This window comes from Lytechinus variegatus, chromosome 8, assembly GCF_018143015.1.
Source record: "Lytechinus variegatus isolate NC3 chromosome 8, Lvar_3.0, whole genome shotgun sequence".
In the NCBI taxonomy this organism is placed as follows: domain Eukaryota; kingdom Metazoa; phylum Echinodermata; class Echinoidea; order Temnopleuroida; family Toxopneustidae; genus Lytechinus; species Lytechinus variegatus.
Window position 1 is genome coordinate 9,190,483 of NC_054747.1, and position 26,076 is coordinate 9,216,558.

At 36.4% G+C, this 26,076-nt stretch overlaps 1 protein-coding gene across 1 annotated transcript; it reads right to left on the reverse strand.

Annotated features, from left to right (window-relative positions):
• Positions 1-287: 287 nt before the first annotated feature.
• On the reverse strand, positions 288-24,786 carry LOC121420700. Its single transcript, XM_041615360.1, has 4 exons — positions 24,631-24,786; positions 7,829-8,063; positions 7,283-7,369; positions 288-393 (listed from the first exon to the last, which is right to left on the reverse strand). The coding sequence occupies exons 2-4, from the start codon at positions 8,037-8,039 to the stop codon at positions 359-361; spliced, it is 333 nt and encodes a 110-aa protein (XP_041471294.1). The 5' UTR covers positions 8,040-8,063; positions 24,631-24,786; the 3' UTR covers positions 288-358.
• Between the last annotated feature and the right edge of the window lie 1,290 nt (positions 24,787-26,076).

The following is a 26,076-nucleotide window of genomic DNA, read 5'->3' on the forward strand; positions in this document are numbered from 1 at the left end:
ATCGACTCATAAAGCCAAGAAGTCGTTATGATTTGACACGATAATTATCATGTCCTCAAGCACAATAGTGTAACAATACTTGTCTATGTGCAAAACATGACTATGTTAGCGTTTGATGCGTGAAGAATATGGTTGCTAAGTAATTTCTGATGGCAAAGTACCAAAACAAAAAAAAATTTCCGAAATAATCATAGACCCATCAGGAAACAGAAATGTTAATGATTCACGGAACACATCACACCCATTGTTTGGTGGAATATCCGCCATACACAATCCATGGAATATCTTAAGTAGCAAAGCAAAAAGCTGCAAAAATGATGATCGAAAAAATCAAAGACGAGGAAATCAAAGACTTTACTCAGACAGGACGAAGCATCCCATGGCGTCTGGTACCTGCATTCGGAGGTAAATAAAAGAAAAACCGGTATTAGATAAATGGTAATAGAATAATGTATGTGTGTATATATAAGCCCCTCAAAAAAGTTTGGAAATCTGTGCTCACTCATCACCACGAAAAAAAGAACAGTGATTTCAATATTGTGTCATTTTGCAACTTTTGATTTTTGACCTTGCCCCACATTTCAAGGCACTGCACCTCCAAGTAAACCATATTCATATCATGTCGGGTATCATTTTAAAGAGAAAAGTTCTATTCATTGCTATTAATTAAACATTTATATCTACCAAAACCAAGGAGGAATTTTCGATCAAAATCTGATTTCCAAACTTTTTTGAGGAGTTTATATATATATATATATATATATTTATTCATTTCTTGAAATTAATATATATGAATGTATTTGTATATATATTTCTTTAAATTTCTTTCGTTACGGAGTTTTTATTTCATCTTGAGTTTATTGTATTTGACTGACTCTGATATCAACTTTGTATATTTGTGTGTATATATATAATATATATATATGTGTGTGTGTGTGAGGGTGTGTTTGTATCAGGGTGTGTGTGTTTAGACACACTTAAATACATACGATAACGTGATACGTCCTATTCTTAGTGTGTGTGTGTGTGTGACACATTTAAATACATACGCTAACGTGATATGTCCTAATCTAATAACAAATACATTAACCATGTTAACACTTAAGCCATGCAAAACAGATTCTCAGATTATTGAAAATCAACCTCTGACATTTTGAGGAAAATTCTTTAAACTTACAAAATAACAAATGATAACAACATTTACTATACTAATATTTGCATATGGATTTTAAAGAATACTTGATATACACTCTGTACGAGGATTGCTTATTACGATAACTACTACTAGTGTGATCATAAAAATAAAAATAATTACACTGCAAACACGCCGGTGTAAATTCAACACCAGAAAAACACCAGCAAATGTTGACCAATACCAGTCATGATCTGGTCAAACACCAAACACGTGTTTATACAACACAAATTAGCATCAAACAGCATTGGTTTGATTCCTATCTGGTGTTGTTTCAATACTTCTCTGGTGTGAACATAGATTCTGGGCTGGTGTTAAATTAACACTGGAATTTTCACACCGTACAAGGAATGGGAATAATGAAAAAAAGACCGATAAGCATAGGGCAATAAAACGTTTCAAATAAAATTTTATGCAAAGGAACCGAATGAAAAGGTAATCAACTTTACAAAAACAAACAAAAATGCAAAGAAATAAGACATCGAACTTAATCATTTTTAAAATTCAGCCTTCTAACCCTCACAATAATGCCATTTTTTCCAACTTGCAAGGCTAAAAAAATAGATTTAGAAAAGGTAAGAAGATGAAAGAGGAAAAAAATGAAAAAGGCACAAAGATGAAAAATTAATGTGCAATTGCTTCATACCAGTGCAATCATAACAATTGAAGAAAGCATTTTTTTTCATTTGTGTTGCGCTTTTCCGATCTTCTGTCTGACAGTCCATCTAAAAATTTGTATCTGTGGGGTTTATATATATTGAGGGCATATTTTTTCGTTATTTTCAAATGGTATATCGGATAGGATTATATTCTAATACTGGCCAATTTTCAACGTGTCTCGATCGGCGAGACTAATTATGGGCGCATAAATACAACAATATCCAAACAAAAATAGACAACACAACCATGTGAACATAATTGTGAATAACGGCTCTGTGCATTTCCACTGAAAATGATCTAAGCCAAAACAATTTAACAAAAACAAAAAGAACACGACGCTTACATATATCAGATCGTAAATTTACTAGTATTGATCAGTTCCCCATGAAAATTGATTCTTACTTTAGGTCATAAATACTCAATAAAATCAACTGTCGAAATCGGCCCTTTCGATTAGTCGCCGAACTTTATTTCAGTGGGTCCAGTTGCACTCGTTCCACTTCATAATCACGGGTTTGTTTAAAAACCAGTTAATTGTCATCATATCATGATCATAGAATCTAGATCTGGTACATTGTGAAATTATGAAATCTAAGCTGAAAGAAAAAAAAACACCACCAAACAAAAAATTGCAAAACAGAAAAAAGCAAACATATAAATTGATGGTAGCGTATAAAGCCAGGTTTGCATAAAACCACCAAGCCTTTACGAGGAATCAACAAGTCCCTGCTTTATGAACTGGGTTCTGAAAGAGACTGATCAAACCTTACACCCCTTTCATAAATCCAATTATGGGGCTAACAGCAGCATAATTTCGGTCGTAAAATCGGAGGAGGACCAGAGTTATCCGCATTATTTTGATGCTGCAATTATCCGCATAATAGCGGCATCAGGACCAGATTTTACTTTATGAACGCATTTCAAAAGTAATGCGGATAATTGCCATGGTGCGGTCACAAGGTCACCCTTTTCCAACGCGACCCTATCGGAGGGGGCGTGTGCAGTTGCCATGACGATTATCCGCCTTTTTCAGGACGGGCGCTCGTGAAAATAGTGCGGATTATTTTCGGAGTTTGAGAACGCAATTTGTATTGAATTATCCGCTTTACTCTTAGGCGGCTAATTGGAGGATGGGTTTATGAAAGGGGGTATATTACAAGGGCACTGCACAAATCCACTCAGTCAAAATGAACGATATTTTTACAGGCTAGCTTCGATAATCTTTTACTAAGCACGTGTCTGTAATGAAAAGATTGGTCCAATAACAGAGAGGCTCTGGCCCATCACATCAATTGGTTTCTGAATCCACAAAATGGCAAGAGAAACAACGAAGAAAATGAGATGCGATTAAACAATTTTCCCCTGATTATTACACACGTCCTTCACGGGCACGTTTACATGAATGGCTCAATTAAAATGAAGGTACAGGAAGTTCTAAAAATTCTAAATGATTCGAGCAATCACACATATGCCCCTGAGGATGACATGGTAAGCGGGGGGGGGGGGGGGGGGAGTGATCAAAGTGGCCCGTATTCTGAACTCGGGTTGAAATTAAACCCCGGTTTAAAGTTTGTGGTGTAACTATGGAGACCTGGTTGGGGCACAAATCCCTAGCAGTTACCATTCAAATTGTCTGTGAATGATAAATGGAGAATTCTAAGTATTTTCCTCTTCATTACGAAAGCATCAATAAACAAAATAGTAAACATAAGCGATATACAATATAAGCGGATTTTTTTTTTACTTTTGGCTCCCCATAATTTTGGCACAGAGTTAGACTGTGGTCTAAGTTAAACCTGACTTCAGAATAAGCCGATGTGTATAGATATGAGTGGCATTGATATGTGCATAGTAAAGATTATCGAAACTAGCCTGTGTCAAAATATTGTTTTATAATGACGGAGTGGATTTAGTGCAGTGACCTTGCAAAATTTGAGCAATTTCGTTTGGAACCCAGTTGATATTATGATGTTAACTCTTCTTACATTCCACATCACCGTTTTCGTCGATAGTATGTCCATTTTAAATAATGATCCTCTACGTCACTGGCGACTTCTCATGCAAGAAATAGGGAAAAGGGCATGCGATATAGAGAAAAAGAGGGGGATGAAAGGTAAAAATATATTACATCATAATACACAGTAAAATCGCTGTTTAAGATTTTATACAACGCTGTTTACTATATGAACCTTACATTATTTGTTTAACGGTTTAAACAATCATGTTTAATTCATTGAAAATTAGATATTGAAAATTAAACGTTGCCTAAGATTTAAACAGTTGTTTAAACTGTTTAAACAATTAATGTAAGGTTCATATAGTAAACAGCGTTGTATATTTTTTTTACTGTGTATAGAAAGTATAGAATATATCATGCTTTCATGATTAAGCATCGAGGTATGAAGATATTAACAGCTCATCCTTTAAAGATTTGTCCTTCTCGAGGATTATCTTTGAGCGACGTATTCATGTTTTATTGTTATTTTTTGCGTATTCAAAGAATGATATAAATATCCTAGTCATTGATTATTGTTTTAATGGAATAACGGATATAGGAAAGGGCTGAGAATGAAACATAAAGAAATATTGTAAAGGACGCTTTACAAAACATTCTAATGGATGTCAGCAAAGCTAAGATGAAATATAAGAATTATATAGCTTTTTAAAAGTAATGACAAAAAGAATGAGTCTACTTTGAATGATGAGCATTGGATGACGAAGTTACTATTATAATTCACTCAACATAATCTTTTCTTCTCTTAAGCTTAACGATCAATTCATCAAAAACGTAATGTTCTGCGGTTGGTACCTGTCAATATTAATGTACAGAAATGTTTATTTTTTTCCGTTGTATTTCTCTTATTCATTTTGTTACCTATCATTTTGTATTACAAGCAAAAAATAAATCATTGTAATATTTCATGGAATTAGAAATCAGTTGTCCTGTTCCGCCTTGCGTAATTTGATGAGGAAGACATTTACGTGTTCTCAATGATTAATCCACAGCAAAGGGAGATAAAAATAATAACGGAATAGTTTCTCATAGTCTTTAATATTTTTCTTGAATGATAACAAATGATGTATATCGGTACTTTGCCTATAATATTCAATAAGTCAACCGTGACATTATCAAGTCTTATATCTCATTTCGAAAATTTTCTTCCGATCCGGAGGATTAGTTTATCATGATTAATGGGATGATACTAAATCATTCGCCACATGCATCAACTCTTTTATTTTCAAGAATATAACTGTATCATAGAATGACTATGAGATTAAAATAAGTGGGAGGCAAGAATTACACAAATACATTCTCCGATCATTTATTATTTTGTTTTGCCCGATACAAAGGATTAGATCGAAATATCAAGGAAATTGGAGAAATAATCAATCCAAGTTTGAAATTAAGAGATGGATTGGTAAAAATACCCTTGTAAAGCCTAAGAACGAGAAAAAAAATCTAAATGATTTTCATGATGGCAGAATCCCTTACTGTCAACGTGTAATGTCAAGGGAATATAGAAAACAGAAACATGGGAATAGAGACAATGATCATAGGCGGCGGAAGTGAGGGGGGGGGGGGGTCCTGTTCACCCTTAATATTTTTTTGATAGCCCCCTTTTTTTCTTTGCCAAATTTTGTTTCCTGCGTCCCCCTAGATTAATGTGGATCCCCTTAAAGATTTTTTGTTCCCCCCTAAAATTATGGTTGATAACCTTCTTTTTGGGGGGCTTGTCAATTTTTTTTTACCTGTGTCCATCCCAACTTTAAGGTGGACCCCCACCCTAATTTTGTTTTTTGCTTCCGCCGCCAATGACAATGATATCAGAGAGAACATCATGAAACCATTCCTGTCATTACCAGGGGGGGGGGATTTCACAAAGAGTTAAGTATTGAACTTAAGAGTCGTACTTAAAAGCCTATAGTTATAAAATGCATGGCCACATTGATCTGGGTCCCGTCTTAAAAAAGAGTTACTACTGATCCGATCAATCACAGCTATGGAAAGCCAGTCACGTCAACATCGACAATAATGCCAAGTCAAGCATTCATCGATTTCTCGAAAATTCGGTGCGCCTTTCTTTGCTTACAGAGGACATTGTGCATATTTCCTGGAGAAGAGAAATTATGACATTGTCGGATTTTTTCCATATAGTTTCGATCCGATCAATCGTAAATAAAGATTTGCATTATTTTGCTGAAACAATTCTATGTATCTAAGTCTTTATGGATATTTATTGAGCAACCTGGTGATGTCATATCCCCACCTTTAAAAAAAATTAATTGTAGGGAATTGTGTTTATTCCAATCTTGTCCTCCAATGAAAAAAAAATGATTGGCAACTGATGAACTGCATGAAATATTTATTTCTGCACTTTATAAGGCAGACATATCATACTTGTATAAACAAATAAAATAAGTATGATTTCAAGTAATAACATAACAAAAAGGAAAGCGGGGATGTGACATTATCAGCGAACCTAATGAATATTCACGACGATGTGCATAGAACTGTTTTCACAAAATATTGATAAACTTTGAAATTCAACAATTTTGCCATTTGTAATCATATTTTGATGAAATTTTTAACATTTTGCTTTGTGAATTCTACTATATTAATTAGATGCAATTATTTCCTGGCCTGGACGACCCATTTAACAGTGTGGATCATATATCCGCATAGTCAACCATACTGCGAATACGTCTATTGTGGTAATGTCCACAGTGTAGAGTTATCTTTATACAGATAAATGTGAGGATTCCGTGTGGTCACTTCTTCACATAATCTACTATGAGAATGTTCAAAACTATATTGGTGTTGATTCAGCTGACTCATAGCCGTTCGATAAGATCTAAGTCTGTTATGGAGGCTTCAAATGAGACTACAAATCTTGGACTTGTAATTTTTTCAGAGTATTGCCCCAATTTTTTCTTCTATGTTTTTTTTATTAATAAAAAAGAGAACTTTGAAAAAAATCGCTCAAAACGTGATTCGAAACTGCGTCAGTGACCTCGACTACAGCGAACTCATAATCACTGGAGTAAATCCTTGCATCATACCTCTTGTTCAGCGGGGAATGTTCCCCCTGAATAATAGGTGTGACACAAGAATTTACGCCAGTGCTCATAATAGCGCATCGTTTTACCTATATCGCGCCACACCAGGCGAGCTTTTCGAGTCGGTGTAAAGTACGCTGTATTCTGCCATGAATATTCACGAGGCGTCGTCTGACTAAATAAAACCTATTTGGTACTAAGTCTGCCGAATCTACGCCAATAAAGTCTTTACACTGTGAAAACATTGTGTGACGCTGTGTTCTCTTCGGCAGTGTAATGCAAGTTCAGTCTGAACTTTCCCTATTTGTCAAAATGAGCCCGTAAAAAAGTGGGTATTGTTCTCATTCATTTACACACAATATCCATACTCACCTCTACAGTAATAGAAATAGTGCTTGCTGTATTTTGGTTTCGTTCTATCGCAAAAACATTTCGTCCGTAGGCCAGGGTGAAAACAAGCTACACAGGAAGAAAGAAAGAAACAACAACATGGCATAATATCAAAGATGGTGGAAATATGTAATTGCTAGTTAGCGCCCTCTACGCATTATTTTGATGACAGGCTAAACATTAATGGAGCCCATTGCATGAGGACGTAAGAGCAACTAAACCACACCTTGACGTACTTCCCGCAGTATTTTTCTCTTTCTATTATAGCCGTAATGTTTACTTGGTACGTATAATTTTGTCAAACAATACTGCCATTGATAATAACCATCGTAAAAAAGTAACAACCAATTTAAAAACGTATTGGCCAATCAGATTCGTTGTTGTATTTATAAACTGTGTACCATTGTTGCACCGGCGCCGCGTCTCCAAATGGACCGACGGTACATGTATGTCATAAGAAATAATGTAAAAGCTTTAGCCAGCCTGGAGTCGGTTTCGTTGGTGTGTCTACATACCGACCTCACTTACCAATGAACTTTTGGGTGCCGACCCCTCTTTTGAAAGGGAGATCCTCCCACTCTCCGTCGAATTCTTGGTCCAGGTCTGTGCCGTCTCGTTTAAAATACTGGTCTTCCGCGTCAAGGCCTAGTAATCTCTGGAGGTCATAGGTCGCTTCCGCTACGATCGATAACGTCACAATGGCCAACGCGCAGATGCAAAGTCCGCTCTGTACTTTCATGGTGTATGTCTTGTGTGTGCAGATCTGAGAGAAATAGAAATGAAAAAGAAGCAACGAAAACAAGAACTTTAAAGTTTCATCGACTTGACATGATTGGGAGACATTTTTTTTTCTTGCCATGTCGACATGACTATGATGTTGACATTGCGAGATACATGTATGTCTATCTTGCCAAGATGACGCGTAAAATTTTATATTTCGCCATGGCGTGATACATGTATACCCAAGCCAATTTATGTAATAATATGTCGTCATGGCGAGATATTATGTAAGGGTAACATATCTCGCTATGACAACATATGAACTTGTGCAAGTCAAGTTGGCAAAATTATTTCTCCCCATGTCAACATGTAGCTTCTTATGAATCGACTTGGCAAGATCATTGGCCGACGGACACAAAACGTATACATTTCGGATACAGCGGACAAGCAAAATTTTGGAGTTGCTCCATCCGTTTTCATCTGTTCCAGACAATGGACAAAATGGGCGACCAATGAAATCACAGTGGACGGATGCTCAATGGATACAGAGCGTATGAACCACGTATGTAAAGAGTAGCCAACGGATACATCACATTTTCCAACAGTTCTCATGAAATAGATATATGGCACCAGAAGTTTTAGTCTTAAATGCAGTAAATGAATACACTTATTGCGTAACTGGGCGTTGTGGCGTGCGCCTGTAATCCAAGCTGTGGGGAAGTTACAAATTGATGCAGAGGTTCCAGGTTCAAGCCCTGGTCACGTCTTTTCGGTGGTGACGTTAAAGGTCGGTCCCAGACGTAAATAATCATATCTGATTGATACACGTCTGACAAAACTCAAATACATACACACACTTATTGCGCGTTTTTGTTATGATTTCTGACTCATTACTCACAATAAATCAAAAGGATCGCATATGCTCAATGTCTAAACTGGAAATAAATGTGAAACTTTGGTAAGTTAATGTAAAAAACGATTTTGCCTTCTCCCCGCCCCCCCCCAAAAAAAAGTGAGTTCGTTCTAAACGGACAGAATTTATGATTCTATACAATAAACAATTAATGATTGCGTATTGGGGAAATCATTAAAAAAGTGTAGTTGCAATTTTCAAGATCATTGACCTTTTGTATGATTTTGGTGACGCTTTCCATGGAGGTCCATGAGGCTGTGACTCTCGCCTATCAATCAGAGGGTCTTGGGTTCGAATCTAGATTTAAGCCCAATAATTCGAAGGTAAAATAATTCAAGAGGTATATGTGATGGACGATGTGTTTTATTTTCCTTTTTCATGAATGTCATTTTTGCAAATTCGATTGTCGCCTTTAAAAGTGATCCATTTCATGCTCTAAAATAAAAAAAAAGTAGAAACACGCAAGCCGGGTTCATATCTTGGAAATTTTCCAGTGATTCTGTCAATTTCCGTTGGCAAAATGCTTCTATCTCAGCCAAAATTATACTTTTTAATGGCGTAATGATCCAAATATTTTGAGGATGCACAAATGGCGTTTGGGGTAAAATTCTTATCAAAAAATTACTTTCTTTTCTTCCTGTCTTTTCACTTTGTCTTTTTTGTTCAGGGTCATATATATCGGAACAAAAGCTGAAAAGTGCTGCTAGAATCATATCTGTTTCAACTTTCTATTTTGGTTTTTTACTTCCGGTTTAAAGTCTGGTATCTTCATTACAGCCTCCTTTCGTTGTTTCTATTTTCAATCCTATAGTCCTTTTCGCTTCACGGGCTGCTGGTCGCTTCAAGCGAGCATGATGAGGGGGAAAGCAGGCAGGCAGGACCCCGTGAAATAATTATTCACGATGTTGTTATGATATTTCGACGGGGTATACTATCTTTTCCATTTGTAACGTAGAAGAGCCGGAAATCGGAGACACAATCGCAATCATGACAGCAACAAAACTGGTTGCTGCCAGATCAGTGGCGTACCTAGGATTTTCCAAAGGGGGGTGGGGATTCGTCCACCAATTGACCGGGGATCCCGGTCGCCCGAGCCACGAACCCGTCTCTGTGGTCTAGTGGTTAAGGCACCGGCGTTCAAAGCTTGGGGTCCGGGTTCGATTCCAGGCAGAGACATTTTTTTCGGCATCACCAATTTTTCCAAAGGGTAAAGATAGCTCTGTGGAACCTTGATTTAAGCTACGCCTACCATTGTTCTCTTCATCCATTTCTTTCACACTATATATATGTATAATAGTGGATTATAATGTATAACAAATATCAGATTATTCCGAGTGCGAAATAGACCTGCACGAGGGATAATTTTATACTTAGAGTTCATATAATCCAGTAATATTGTAAGATAAAACGTTATAGTAATGGGAGGATGAATGTCAATCATATATATACATATATGTTTGTATATATCATATATGTATAAATATTATCATATGAAATTCATCATGATTTAAAAAACGCCGTAACAACAAACAAAAATCAACGTTTCGTGTGCCATGCGTGAGGGGAATAGCAGAATGTCTCGCATTTTCTTACAAAAGTCAACAAAATAATAATTGATGTGTTTTCCTCTCTTTACTGTGGAAAAAAAAACGACAACAAGTCTTACAGCTGAAGAAGGGCTGCTTATAAAAAAATACATAATAAACATTGGCTGCCCTCCTTGAATGAAAACGAAACAAAGGTAAAGTAAAATAACCTTTCTCCAAGTACCGCGGGGTATACCTAACTATTTATAACTATATGAAATCTGTATGAATTTTGCAAGCGAAATCTCAACAAAACGTCATCAAAATATGCGATAACATCCCCAATGGAGACGCAGAGTGCAATATTTATGTATATCTGTGTATTCATGTTTTTTTTTTGCCTAACCACGAATTAATACTTTATAATATATCTACCCCTTGCCGAAAACAACAGGATAGAAATCCGTTAAAAATAATCTTGGATATACATAACGCATTCTCCCACTCACGGATCAAACCAAAGGATCCTTTGATGCCAACGATGTAGGACCATCGATTTAGATGTTATGGATATCGACTCGCAGTATTAACACTAATGGGTCAATTTCCGTATCAAGAAAGATTTCATAAAATGTTTAATCGGTTTTAAACACTTTGAATAGGTCACGTTAAGCAGGAAACAATACGGGTGACAGGGAATTTATCAAGCTCTATTGAACCAGATATATTTCCACTACGTTCATACTAGTTCTTAAAGATTACATCAGAAACAAATGGGCGGTGGTTTGGATTTATGGATGAAATTTACTTCTTGTGCGTTGGGTTCCTTCAATTCAATTTCAAGAACGAAATGAAAATAATCATATCTCCCGGTCTAACCCCTCTGAATATTGTAAATTGCCAATTCGTCGACTGCCAACTCGTCCATTCACCACACGGTCTACTTTCATTTAGTCTAATGCCATTCCGGCCATCAACATTTCGTCTAACAAGTGGTCCATTGACTATTTGGCCCAATCATCACTTCGTCTAATCACCATTTCGTCTCATAACCAGTTGGTCTAATATCCATTTCATTTTCACTCACTATGCTCAATTTAAGACTACGTCCAATTAGACAAAATGGTGACATGGACTAACTGGCAATTGGACCAACTGGTTATCAGACGGAATGGCAGTAGACTAAATGAAAGTTGACCATGTGGTGGGTGGACGAGCATATGGTAGACGAGTTTGTAATTGGACGAATTGGCATTAGACGAATTAGAAATAATCCCTAAACATAAGGGTACTTGAAGAAATTAGTGTATTGTTGGAAAGTTGGGTCGGATAGGGGCAACTTGACCTAAGGTTCTTTGTCATCAGGTGTTCGTATCGATTATTTGAAATTCAATATCCCTTTCTTGTTAGAGCGAAGTGACAAAACGACTGAAAGACGGAGAGAGAAAAAAGGTCCCGATGCTACAAGACAGAGAGTTCTCTTTGGCCGATAATTGAATTAAATCGCGCTGATGATGTTGTGTGTTTGACCGGTATATCGAATTAGTATCGACGGGGTTGAAGAGGAGCATTGGTCGAGGAAAGAAAAGAAATAAAGGGGGAGAAACAGAGAAAGAAGGGGTAGGGATGATAGAGAGGCAGTCGGTGAAAGAAAAAAGGATAACAGAGCGAGAGAAAAATAGGTGTGTGTGTGTGTGTGTGCGAGAGGGTGTGAGGGGGGGGGGGTGCGTGTGTGTGTGTGTGCGATCGCGTGCACGGGGAAAGAAATACATAGAAAATAGATGAATAAGCCGGAGAAAAGTAGAAAATCGGACAGAGGGGGGGGGGGGGGGAGGTGGATAGAAAGCATTAGAGAGAGTAAGAGCCGGAGACAGATAACTTGATGATTTAAAGAAAGGGAGAGAAAGAGAAAGGGAATGGACAAGGATAAAATCATGAAAATCAAGCGATGTTACGAACGTCTTTGTAAGTTACGGAATGACATTTCAAATACAGATGAATATGGCTTCGTAACTATTGAATTCAGAAATTCAACTTCCACATGCATGGTTTCTCAGAAAGATTAGCCCATCAGAACTGATTTCTACTGGTTTCCATTTTGAATTTGATTGGTCTGGTGGTTATGGCTTTGGCCTTCCAATCTGAGGGGCGTGGGTTCGATCCCTATACACGGCGTGTTTTCCTTCAGCAAGAAATTTACCCACATTGTGCTGCATTCAGCCAAGGTGAAGTGAAATATACCCGATAGGAAGAGATTCCTTGAATACTTTGAATAAAAGATCTTTTCAGTGGCAAATTGTAATATCATCTCATGCGAATGAGAGTTTATAAAGGTTTACAATGATATTATTGAATTCTCCACTTTCTTGTGCTTGGTATTCATTTTTTCACAGGGATATGTGGTAACATAGGCGGCGGAAGCGGGGGGGGGGGACAGGGGGGACGTGTCCCCCCCTAAATTTGTTGTTGATGAATTTTTTTTTTTTTTTTTTTTTTTTTGCTTGTCAATTTATTTTCCAACGTCCCCCCTAAAATTGTTTGGGTTGAAAACCTTTTTTTTTTTTTTTTTTGCTTGTCAAAATTTTTTTGGTTGGGTTGTCCCCTCCTAAATTTTTTGGCTTCCGACGCCAATGTGTGGTAACCTTGTTTTTTGAAAGCTCATATCCATGACTACTGCTACATCAATCATTTAGGTGCTCATCAACAACTTTTGAACTGCCCTGAAGCCCGCCCACAGCGACCCACATGTATTATCATCTATTATGTTTGACGTCCACTTGTAGAATGATTAACTTACTATTAACCCCCAAGACACTTGCCATCGAGAAACATGAAGTGGCAATTTAGCAAAAACAACCAACATAATGTAAGTATATATACACACAAGGAAAATGCAATTTTAAAGAGTGATGCGGTAAGAGGATAACGAGGCGGTGAAAATAAATTAGTTTTGTGACTGACAGCCAACTTATTCTTTGTAGAGTATACTTTTGACGTAGGCTGGCGATTTCGATGTTTTTGTAAATAGGTAAATATTTGTTTGATTTTTTTTGTCAGAATCGTCTCGATTGAAATGAATTTATAGAAAGGATTTTGTCCTTTTCGTCGTGGCTATTCTCTTTTAAGTGACACTAATGAAGATCATTGTTGACATCACTTCAAAGCGTTTACTTTGTGCGTTGATTATTTTGATTATTTAACCCAATGCTAACGGTGCTGCGTAAGAAAACTAAAATTTGTCTCATGTAGATCGTTATGCGCATGCCCGCTACTTCATTTCGGAGTGAGCATGCGCAGATTTGAGAATCCGCCACCCTCTCTCCCTCGTCAGTGTTTCCACTTTGAAGAAAATTACCCGAATTTCGGGTAATCCGGATCATTTTCAGGTAATGAAAAAATTCCGGGTAATCCGAATATTACAATAAAAAAAATTAAACTTTTAAACTTTTAATATTCATGCTATATTTAAAGAATGTTTACCTAGACAAGTAGCTCAAAATGTTCTGCTCGCGCTCCGCGCTCTCATTTCCTATTTCCCTTTTTTTTAAAGAAGGCGTGAAAAAAGATGTTGAATTCCTTGATTTTGGTCACTTGGATCAAATTTCGGCTCGCTGAATTATCTTTTTTGTTCGATTTTTTTGTTGTTCAAAAATCAAACTTGAAAATTTCAGAAAATGTCTATGAATTTCGGGAAATTTAGGATTGTTTTGGATCTGTGGAAACACTGCCCCTAGTCCTGTTTCTAAGCTGCTCTGTAATATGTTCTAGAGGGGCCATTAGAAACATGAGAAAGGGAAATAGTACTTCTTGATCTAACCTCAAATTTAGTTGTTTCAGAGAGGACAATCGATCCTTATAAGATAGCTGATATACTGTAAAAATAAATTGTAAAATAGATCCCCTATCATGAAACTTATTTTACACATTTTATAATGAAACTTGTATATTTTAAACATTGTTTTTTTTAAATTGAGGTTGTCAAATTTATTTTGTTATTATTTTCAAAGCTAGTTTGTTTTCAAATTAGACTTGGATTAACAATTCGATGGTGTGGAACGTTATGGGTGATATTGTTTCAGATATATGTACTACTATCCTCCCAATATAAAGCTATAGCCTGTGATAAGTGGTCCAGACCTGACTTAAATGATGAACTTGCCAGATTACCAATTAATTACAACAGTTATCAATAGTAGCGCTGAGGAGCGTTGTTGCCCAGTGGATTTGTCTACGGACTTTGAAACAAACGGTCGGGGTTCAAATACCACACATGGCGTGGCTTCCTTCATCAAAAAATTCATCCACATTGTGCTCCACTCGACCCAGGCGAGGAAAATGGGTACCGATAGTAGAAATTAATTCATTGAAATGCTTGTGTGTGTGCTGTAAGTAATTACAACCACCAAGCAAGGGTCATAATATCCCAATAATAATAATAATAGGCATTTATATAGCGCCATCTATCTAGAAATATTCTATTCCGAGGCGCACAAGAAAAGAAAGAATGAGAAAGTTTGGATGATTGTCAAAGTGCCAATAACTAATACTGTTAGACATGTTAGAAAAGATAAGATTTGAGCTTAGATTTGAAGGTCTCCAGTGATTGTATAATTCTTAAATTTAACGGCAAATTATTCCAGAGAGAAGGTGCTGAGGCTGAGAAAACTCGTGCACCTTATGCTACACGTGTCTTGGGAGTCTTAAGAAGTTGCTGGTGTGATGATTTTGGAAGCACATAAAGACGTTACAACCAAGATGTATTATGCGCTAAACAAGAACTGTAAATTATCTTTGTTATCATTATTGTTGTTGTTATTATCATTATTATTATCATTAATATTATTATTATCAATCGTAAGGGAATATGTCATTCAGGCAAAGTCGGCAAACTGGAACGATTAGGTTACGTATGATAACGTCAAAAGTAGCGAATTATTCCAAGTAGAGCTATTTGTATGAATGTACAATATAAAGAATTTATTAACCTTGGATACCCAATGACGTCAGTATACACTGCCGTACTGATAGAAATATCTAATGAGTCGTAAGAAAGAAAGGGACGTAAAATTGGAAATATGAGAACAAAGGTCTGGAGGAAGAGAGATTCAGAGAGACAGAAAGAGAGAGAGAGAAAGAGGGGGAGGGGTTAGCGGGTAAGGTCTAAAGAGAAATTCTAGTAGTTGCAGTAAACACTGATTTCATGAGAAAGTCTGTAAAACCAGGCTTAATTGTCAGTATATCATCGAGGATCTAGATCTGGTACCGTTACATAAACTGAACTTTGTGAAATCTTGAAATCTACGCTGAAAAATGTTCACACTGAAGATCACCAACACAGATAGGCACACGTGGGACAGTATTATTATTGCTGGAATAAAGACCCGACGGAAGTGACCGAATCCGCGCTCATTTTGCTTATTTCTCAGCAATTACACAATTTCTTCCAGAATCCTTTGGCACATATTTTTTATTCATACAAACAGACACTTGGGTGGTCATTATATTAGATTCTGTAAAAATTCATTTTGAGATCATTACCAATACTGGAATTTATCTTTAAGAGGGAGTATAATTATCAAGGTTTTCTCATCACCCTACATTACCCTGCATCGCCCAAGTATTTTTATGGAGCTTCACATAAAATATATGAATATATAGTAAAGATGACGTGTTTTCTAGGCATACATCAATAGTTATCCATTTGGAATATTTCAACCTAATTTCATTAGCTGGTCTAAAATGGTGTACTGCACGTGACAAATTATGCGATATTTATAGTCCTATGTCACGATCATCATATCTTCATTCTACAAAAAGTCGAGAAAAGATAGGAAAATTATTCTTACAATATTATTATCATTCAGTGTTTGCCTAAAGTGTTTCCAGCCTGACAAAATATTACAAACATGCCCTATATAATCATGTTTTGACCAAGACCCCCGGCGAATCATAGGACTTTTTTATAATTAAGCTCTTAATTTGTGTTTGAAACAAAATCTTTAAAAAAATATACTTTGTATTGATGTGCTGTGTAAAGATTTGTCCAAGATTTACATGGAACGGATACAATAAAGGTTAAATTACATTCCTAATGCAAGGAAATCGCTCAAAGTTGTATTATATACATTTCTGAACTGCATAATGCAAGGGAAGAAAATTATGTGCCTTGAAAAACTCAATATCCCTTTCAACGAACCAATTGCTCTGAGACTAGGTGCTTTGCTCATTCATGATGCCAATCAACTATGGTTTTGCGTCCATAAAATAAACTACCTACATTTCCTGATAGAATAGATATAAATGCATTGTTGTTCGTTTTGTAAGGGCCGGTTGATGTTTTTAAGCGGAGACAATTTGATTGGGCGATAAGCAAGCAACACTATTCAGGAAATACAGCGATGTCATTTTCTTGAAGTATAAATCGACGATTACCGTAAAAATGCCATTCAAAGCAGTGATTTCCTGCTTTTAAATCATAATATCATCCGTTGAAAAGGGCCATCATATTCCACTCCAGGACTGAAATAGATAACACTACTGTTTCGATGCTTTGTTTCCGATACGGAGAAAATCTTCTTGAAATTCCTATCAAGATCATCGTTGACGTCATTAAGTAGTCACGGAGTTTTGCCACAATAACAGCTTTTAGTATTGATAAATGTCTTGGGCCATTCACTTATATGAAGTAGACCATTTAAATGAAATGTTAACAAAGATGATGTTGTAAGAAATAATAAACATCCATTCAAGGGGAATAAAAAGACAATGATAAGAAGAGATATACGGTGGATACGTTTTTGGTAAGTTAACGAACAGTTAAAAACAATGTTGCATTGAAAATAGGCTTTAGATAGATATTTAACGCTTCTCTTCCTGCATAATTTTATACACACACACACACACACATTTGTGTGTATATATATATATATATATATATATATATATATACATGTATATATATATATATGTGTGTGTGTGTGTGTGTACATAAATATATTACTCCCCCCTGTTGCTATCACTTATGCCTTGAATTTATCACCCCAGCATTAATTTTTATATCGACAGAACCCCAACATGTACATATTTATATTTTTCATAACAAATGGATTTATATATGAACTTATATTTACAAGAAAAATATGTGATCAAATGGAAGAAAATAATTTTTATTTTAAATTTGAAATGAATTTAATATATGAATATTTTCCACCTAACGTTTCCCTTTGACTTGAAGTTAGTATGATAATATGAACCATGGACAATTGTTGTTGCATCTATATTTGGCCTACACTGATACATTTGTTGAGTATTCGTCTTTTCTTTGCCCTTTCATTTGTTTTGTTTATTGTATTCTATTTTTGTCTATAGGCGTATCCCGCCACAAGCCTCGGCTTTTAAGGTAAACGCTTTCTTTATACCTAACATTTACATATTTATATTCTTCATAACAATTGGATTTTTTCTATGAATAAATGTTTATGAAAAATGTTTTTGGAAGAAAATAATGCTTATTTGAATTAAAAAAAAATGAATTAAATAAGTGTCCTTACCTGACAAAACTTACGTCACAATTATTATGTTCTAAACACGTATTATCGTCTAATTTCTTTAAGTGTTACACGTATTCAATATAATTTGCCCATTGGATCCATTATCGTAAAATTGCCTGGGCGTTCCGCCACGATGGTAGTTTTTTCCCCCCGAATACTCCCCATTAGCTTTCTATTAATGAAGATTTAATGAACCAGTGGTATTACTAAGAAAGCATTCGTTTTGATTGATAGGCTGGATGTCTCGGTCACACCGGGACATCGTGCGACTCCGATATCCATAGGCGGCGGAAGCGGGGGGACGTGTCCTCCCTAAATTTGAGGGGGGGACGGTCCCCCTAAATTTGTTGTTGATGACCTTTTTTTTTTTTTTTTTTTGCTTGTCAATTTTTTTTCCTACGTCCTCCCTAAAATGTTTGGGTTGAGAGCCTTTTTTTTTTATTTTGCTTGTCAAAATTTTTTTTGTTGTCCCCTCCTTAAATTATGGGCTTCCGCCGCCAATGCCGATATCAACCGATTTTTTTACTCGATGAGCATGAGGCAAAAAAAGATAAATGGAGGGAGAGAAAGAGAGAGAGAGAGAGAGAAAATGAAAGAAAGAGAGGGAAAAAGAGACAGACAGAAGAGAGGAAGGGGGCCCCATTATATAACTTCATCTATATCCAAATTCGGCGCCACGGGGTAGGGGCATTATTATGGGCGATCATCCCCTCCGATTTTTCAAGTATTCACAAAAAAAGGAAAGGGGGGCATTAAGGAAAGGTAAAAGAAATAAAGCATTACACCAAAATTTGGGCTGTTTGATTCTATCATACCCCTATTATTTATTTGAGAGAAAAAATATCTTCACCCCTTCACTCTTCAAGCCCCACCCCCCCCCTCCCTCCCCCCCCCCCTCCCCATCAGGATATCATGACACCGGAGTGACTGTGGTTTTTACTAGAAGTGGATTGAGTGGTGTGATGTACTGGGATATCAATCAGCAACCGTTATCTACTGAAGCGCAGGAGTCCATATTAAACATATTTTATTTAGTCCTTCATTTTACATCAACTACAAGCACTTTCCCGAAAGGTTGATCACTTCAATATAAAAGTCTACCATTTCAAAATGCCCTCTAAAAATATACTGCATAAACCCACGACAAGTATGGAACATTCAAGCGATAACAAAATTAACGAATACAATCTCACCTTTGAAAATTATTGTCTTTCGTAAAACGTCCCCCGAAGCTACTTTTTTTTTTCAAAAATTTAGTTGGTCTGTGTCCGCCAACACCATGAACATAGCGTTAACCCGCGGTGGCACCGGGGTAACTATTTTGCTATCTCGAAGGGCCTGTTATCCGAGATGTTTGGCCTATTAACGCCAAAAGAACTAACCAATATTCGGCCATCATTTAAGTAATTCGAATGGTTAAGTTATTTCCTGATTAAGGATTTAGGGTGGGCAAAGTGGAGATTTGTTTGCATATCCCAGGGGCATACTGAATGTAGTGACCGGATTATAATTCCCCTCGATGTAATTAGGAAATGGTTATCCTTGTAAAGGGAAGTGATGTCTGAATTGCCTGTCAAAATATTTCAGGAGAGGCAATCTTGACAGCCCGTCTCGTCGAGTCATTCTGCTATCCATCTCTTCGCAGCCTCAGGAAGGGTCACTTAACATGCTTAAATAGAAAGAAATGAGCTACACGCCTACAGGGTATTTTAGGAAGATATTTACACAAGATACATGTATTTAAGGAAGAATCTGACTAAAATAGTCTCATGAAGAGGATTGATCTGCAAAAGAGATCTTTAATACAGGATATTAGAAATATTAGTGAGAAAATATTGAACCAATGTCTGTCCGTAATTCCACTTAATAAAATGTTTTAATATCTCTGTGCATCATACACGGTATATGAGACCTTCAGCCAGTGGATAAAAATTAAAATTGCTTCCCTTTTCGGTGTTTCCAAGATGTATCAGCAAACAGCAGTTTCTAGGTGCATTATACAATGTCTTCTTTTATCAGTGTGAGACAGTTTCCAGAATGTTCACACAAGGCCGTGAACTTGTTTGTCAATCTCTATTAGACCTAATACGAAGTATTCGTAAAGTTATAAAAATTGTATTTAAACGCCCACTTTTAAGCAACGAATGACAGATTGATTGACTATAGTGCTTTCCTTTCTCCCTCAACAGCCGGAGGACATTGCAGTACTGATAAATGTTAAAAAGGGTCAATTTCATTGACGGGAAGAGGAGGGAGGGGTGACAAAGGGCTGCTCACTCTAATATTCATGAAACTACGTCATTGGCACGCCTGACTTAATAAAAGAAGATGTTAAGAGATTATCTCAGAATTGTATAAAAAAAAGGCGTTCCTGCTTTTTTAGCAATCAGACAAAAAAAAAAGAGCACCACCACCTAAACCAAATCGAAAAAAGACAGTTCCATACCACCACAGGAGCTGATCCAGGAAGGGAGGGGGGTGGAGTGCGGGCACACCCTCGAAAATTTTAATTCAAGAAAAAAATACGTTTATTTGGAATGATTACAATCTTTTCTTTTTTTTTGGTTGTAAGATTTTTCGGAAGACCAAGAATCGTTCATTTTAGGCATCGATCTTTGATTTTTTGAGGTTTTTGCTCTTACTTCTCAAATTTTTGGGACAGACATCATCCCCTTTGAAAGGTCGGGGATCCACTGCTACTACAATAATTGCCATGCGGTACCCATAATATACAACATTACATAGTACGATAGAAAAGCTGACCATTTTCACGTCATCATACATCGAAAAAAAATTACTTGATCAAAATCGCCGTAGAGTACGAAAGCTTAGGGCATTTTAAATTTCTTGGAGTTTTAGATCTATTATAGATCCTAATCTTAATAGACTGCAACAACAACAACAACATCAACAACAAAAACAACAACAACAACTACTACTACTACTACAACTACTATTACTACTACGGAAGACCTACCTACTACTAGTACTAATACTACTACTATTACTACAAATTCAGAAACACCTTTCATTGTAATCATTACTCCGCGGATACTTCTACTTCTTTAACATTCACTATAACTATTTTTTTTCGTAAAACACGAATTCCATATCCACTTTAGATCAATGCTTCTATGTAAGTACTACTCCTATTGTTAAATTTACTTCTATTACAACAAAGACATCATCTTCTACTACTACTAGCAAAACTGCTGCTGCTACTGTACTACTTCTGCAAATGCTGTTATTAATATTATCACTAAAATTGCTAATACTACTACTACTACTTCTACTACTACTACTACTACTACTACTACTACTACTACTACTACTACTACTACTACTACTAGAATCATGTTCTAATGTCCCCATTAGTCCGGAAAATCCCACTTCTCCAATAATCACTACTAAATCTATGTCTACCTCTATCACTACTCTACTACTACTACTACTACTACTACTACTACTACTACTACTATTACTATTACTACTACCTCTACAACTACTACTACTACTACTACCACTACTACTACTACCTCTACTACTACTACTACTACTACTACTACTACTACTACTACTACCACTACTACTACTACTACTACTACTACTACTACTACCACTACTACTACTTCTACTACCACTACTACCACTACTACTACTACTACTACTTCTAATAAAAATGAAGCATTTATATAGCGCTAAAACAAATGTTTTGGCGCTGCATACTATTACCCCAGCTTTAGCACGGCTACCCTGATCGGACGCACAAGCATTCAGGGATTCCTTCCTACCGGGTAACCATTTACTACACCTGAGTGGAAAGTGGCAAATGTAGATAAACGCCTTGTCAAAGGACGCGAGTGCTGCTGTGGGATTCGAACCCCGGACATTCAGGTTCAAAGTCCGGTGACATATCCACTGAGTCGCAACTGCTTTTACTTATACTATTTCTATCACTGCTTCTTTAACATACTCTCATACTACTCCTACTACTAACTACACATCTAATGTAGATAACACTGCTTCCACATCACTGTTCCTGATATTATACATGTATTTACTTCGATTACAACAACAGTGGTAACTAATAGAGGGCATACTGAGGGCACCAATTTTTTTACTTCTTCTTTACTTTTAGGCTACTATTTCTACTGCTATTCCTATACTGCATCTTCTGTTACTATCACTTCTTCTACTGCCACCACTGCTATATTCTATCCCTACATTTTCTTCTGCTTCTACCACAAATGCTCATGCTTATTCTTCTACTTCTATTACCACTTGTACTATTACTACTTATAGCAACACCTTCGGTTATTGGTATTTCTAAAGCACCAACTGATACTACTCCTATTTTATATAAATAATAATATCATGCAGGGGCGGATCCAGAATTATCCAAAATAAGGGGGGGGGGACACATTTCCATAGAAAAATTGGACAAGCCAAAAAACAAACAAAAATGAAAGAAAGTGTTTTCATTAAAAAAATGAAGGTATTTTTTACCAACGCAAAATGTGACAAGCAAGGAAAAATAAAAGAAAAAAAAGGTCCTCACTTGTGTATGAACGACAAATTTACATAAAAAAATACTTTGGTTGTGACTCTCAAAAAGGGGAGGAGGAAGGGGGGGGGGTAGGCAACGTCACACTTTTGTATGAATGATATTTTCCCATTAAAGCAATATTTACTATGACTCTCGAAAGGGGGGGGGGGGCACAGGCCGGATATGCCTTCTCCCCCTGGATTCGCCACTGATTTCACATCTAATGTAGACAACACTGCTCATGCATACCAGCACCTATTATTACTTTTACTTCTACTATAGCAATAAGAACAACAACTAAGCGTTGTGGCGTGCGCCTGTACTCCAAGGTACATGGGCAGGTTACGAGCTGATGCAGGGGTTCGAGGTTCAAGCCCTGGTCACGTCTATCGTATGGTGACGTTAAAGGTCTGTCCCAGACGTAAATAATCATATCTGATTGATACATGTCTGTAAAACTCACACACACATACACAGAAATCAGGCAAATTCTATTATAAGTATCTATGATTTCTCTATTAATGTTGGTTGTAGCCACCTTCTGCTCCTCCTTCTCCTACTATTCCAATAAGGACATGTACTAATCCTACTACTACTACTACTACTACTACTACTACTACTACTACTACTACTACTACTACTACTACTGTTGCTGCTGCTGCTGCTGCTGCTGCTACTACTGCTACTACTATTATTACTACTACTACTACTTCTACTACTACTACTACACTACAACAATGACAACAGCAGAAGCAACTACTAGTACTACGGATACACTCTAAAAACATTTGGTAAAAATTTACACAACATTGGGTAAAAAGGGAACATCCATGTTTGCTCGGTATACTTCGTTAACCACATATTGGGCAAATGCATGTTTTTAAGGGTAAATTTCAACGAAACATTTACAAAAAATACAGTATATTTGGTATCTTTAGGCCCGACCAACATTCACGTTCCCATTTTAGCTAATATTGGGTAAACCTTTTTTTTAGAGTGTAGCCAGTGTTTAGCTCTGACTATGATTTCAACCCCCCCCCCTTCCACCTTAATGCTGTTTGTATATATTTGTAAACAAAAGCTCTACATATCTTACGACCCAGTGTTTTTTTTGTAGAATGAAACTAAGTTTATTTAGGGTCTTGCCTTTTGTACAAGCTTGGCTTTTTTCGGCAAGACCCTCCGTTTTACTTTCAAATACAAATGTCATATTAGGTTTTTTTTTATTTGTTAAATCATGTTCCTTAAGTCTAAGATTATGTTATATATATTTATTATGTTTTGCAGTATTTTCGACCTTATCATGTTATATTTATCATTCTTATGTTGTGAAACGGAAATCAATAAAATCAAATCAAATATTCAGACGTCGAGTTTCAATGAATCAGCGGGGCGTTATTTTCTGGTAATACCCTTTTTAAACAGTACATGTATATCGAGATCTGATGATTTTCATCGACAAATCATTTATAAAATATCCGTGAATTCAAGTTTAAACATAGACATTTCATTAATACAAATCGATCGTTGATTATTGAAAAAATTGTTTATTTCATACAAATATTCATTGCTTTGTCAGCAATTTCCCCCATGATCTTAGATTTTGAATTAGAAATGGAAAAGAGGGAGTGTAAGTAATCTATTTTCTCATTTTCTTTGTTTTCAAGAATGACTTTCGTAATTGTAATCATTTTAAATTCATTGACATATTTGAGAATGATAATTAATGGAGTCAAACAATCATTTTATGAATATCAATCTTCTGCATGCATCACACACATAAAAAACAATCTCTACCATTATCAATTTAAATTTGTCATGATAATGCGTCCCTGAAATGTAAACAGATTCGTCATTATCTGACCTAATGGAGCTACATGTAACTGATATAAAGATGAATAGTCGGAAGGCACCAGTTACTTTCATACTTTTTCATATCCCTCTTCTCCAGTGAAGCTATTCGTAGCAAAAGTACCCTGGAAAGCCGAGTACACCTGCCGAAACGCCCATGACAAAGTTTTGCCCCTATTACAACTCTTAATTCCCCACCAGTAATCATCACCTCATTCTCTTACCTTGTATTGACAATCCTTCTTGCCTCTCCTCGAAAAGTGAAACAAAATAAAACCCAAAAATACTAAAACTAAAAAAAAAAGATGGAAATCCCCGCGCAGATGTCCAGTTCTGGTAAGCTTACTTCGTCCTCTTTCGGGTCTTAAATATGATTAGTTATTTTGGTATAGACAGGAAAAGTTTTGTTTGAGGTACACCGCCACCCGCCGTACTTCGAGTCACATCTGTCCTCAAGTCGAGTGAGAGACGGTTTTATATTACCCCCTCGAAACGCATCAGCGCCTATTCACTCTGGAGTTGCGGGGACGGATTCATAACAAAATCTGACGAGATCGGGAAGGCGAGAAATAATCGAGAGCTTGCACGAGGAAGAGGAGGATGTGATTCGAAAATGAAACAATACTTTAGTTTTGTAAATAGATTATTAATTGGACGAGTGTGAATGCAAGTATTATGTTGACAAAGTTAGGATGTGGATAAATGAGGGAAATGTAGATATCTATCAATCACTGTGTTGCATAAAGGCCATACAAAGCCGCATAATCACCCTATAGATTACCGTCACACACACACACACACAATGAACTGACACAACATACATGTATTCATTCACACAAAGAACACCCACACACTTAATACGCTCGCCCACTTACACACACCCTCGGACACGCCGCTTCCGGCCAAACACACACAATCACATAAGCCAACAAATGTGCGTGCACACATCAACATAACTGTGCAACATGCCAACATGAAGACACACTTTTTTCAACACACACTCATACAAAGTCAAGAACACACCCACACTCTGGCATACAAACCCGCCTAACTCTATAACACATAATACATACACTCCAATACCCTATATTTGAGAAACAGAAAATTCCTTTCTTCATGGAAAAATACGTCCTTTATAAAAGATTGTTTTCAACAAAATTTGACGATTTTTTTTATTGCGTAATAAGAACACAACGACTTCTAACGGCTGCTCACAATATGTAAAACGATAAATACCACATGTCGTGAACAGGCAGATTTACAATACTTTAAGTCGAACTGAACTCTTTTTATAAATCGCCTCCATAATGATTAAAAGAAACAAAATATCAAGGACTTCTATAAGTTTGGCTATACATTAAATAAACTAAATTTAAAAATTTAATTAATGAGAAGAATTACGAGTACACATCTGATGGTGATCTCTTTACCGCTCTTACATCTCTGAAATCATACTATGATTGATTGGAATACTTTCCGGAACTATTCCTTAAACCACCGGGAGGAAACAAAAGCTTCATATTCTATTTGTTCATTCATCAGAACATATTTATTCAGGTACAAAATATCAGCATAAAAATGTTTTCCATCAATGACCTGATGAAAACATAAAGAACAACATAAATCATCATATCATATCATACATGAAAATAAAGTCAAAATCTAGGTCA

Bases quoted from the DNA above. Each gene is read 5' to 3' on its own strand.
- LOC121420700 (XM_041615360.1), bottom strand. From the start codon at position 8,039: ATGAAAGTACAGAGCGGACTTTGCATCTGCGCGTTGGCCATTGTGACG. The intron at 7,370-7,828 runs GTAAGTGAGGTC...CTTCCTGTGTAG, and splicing joins CGGCACCCAAAAGTTCATTG to CTTGTTTTCACCCTGGCCTA. The intron at 394-7,282 runs GTGAGTATGGAT...CTCCGAATGCAG, and splicing joins CTATTTCTATTACTGTAGAG to GTACCAGACGCCATGGGATG.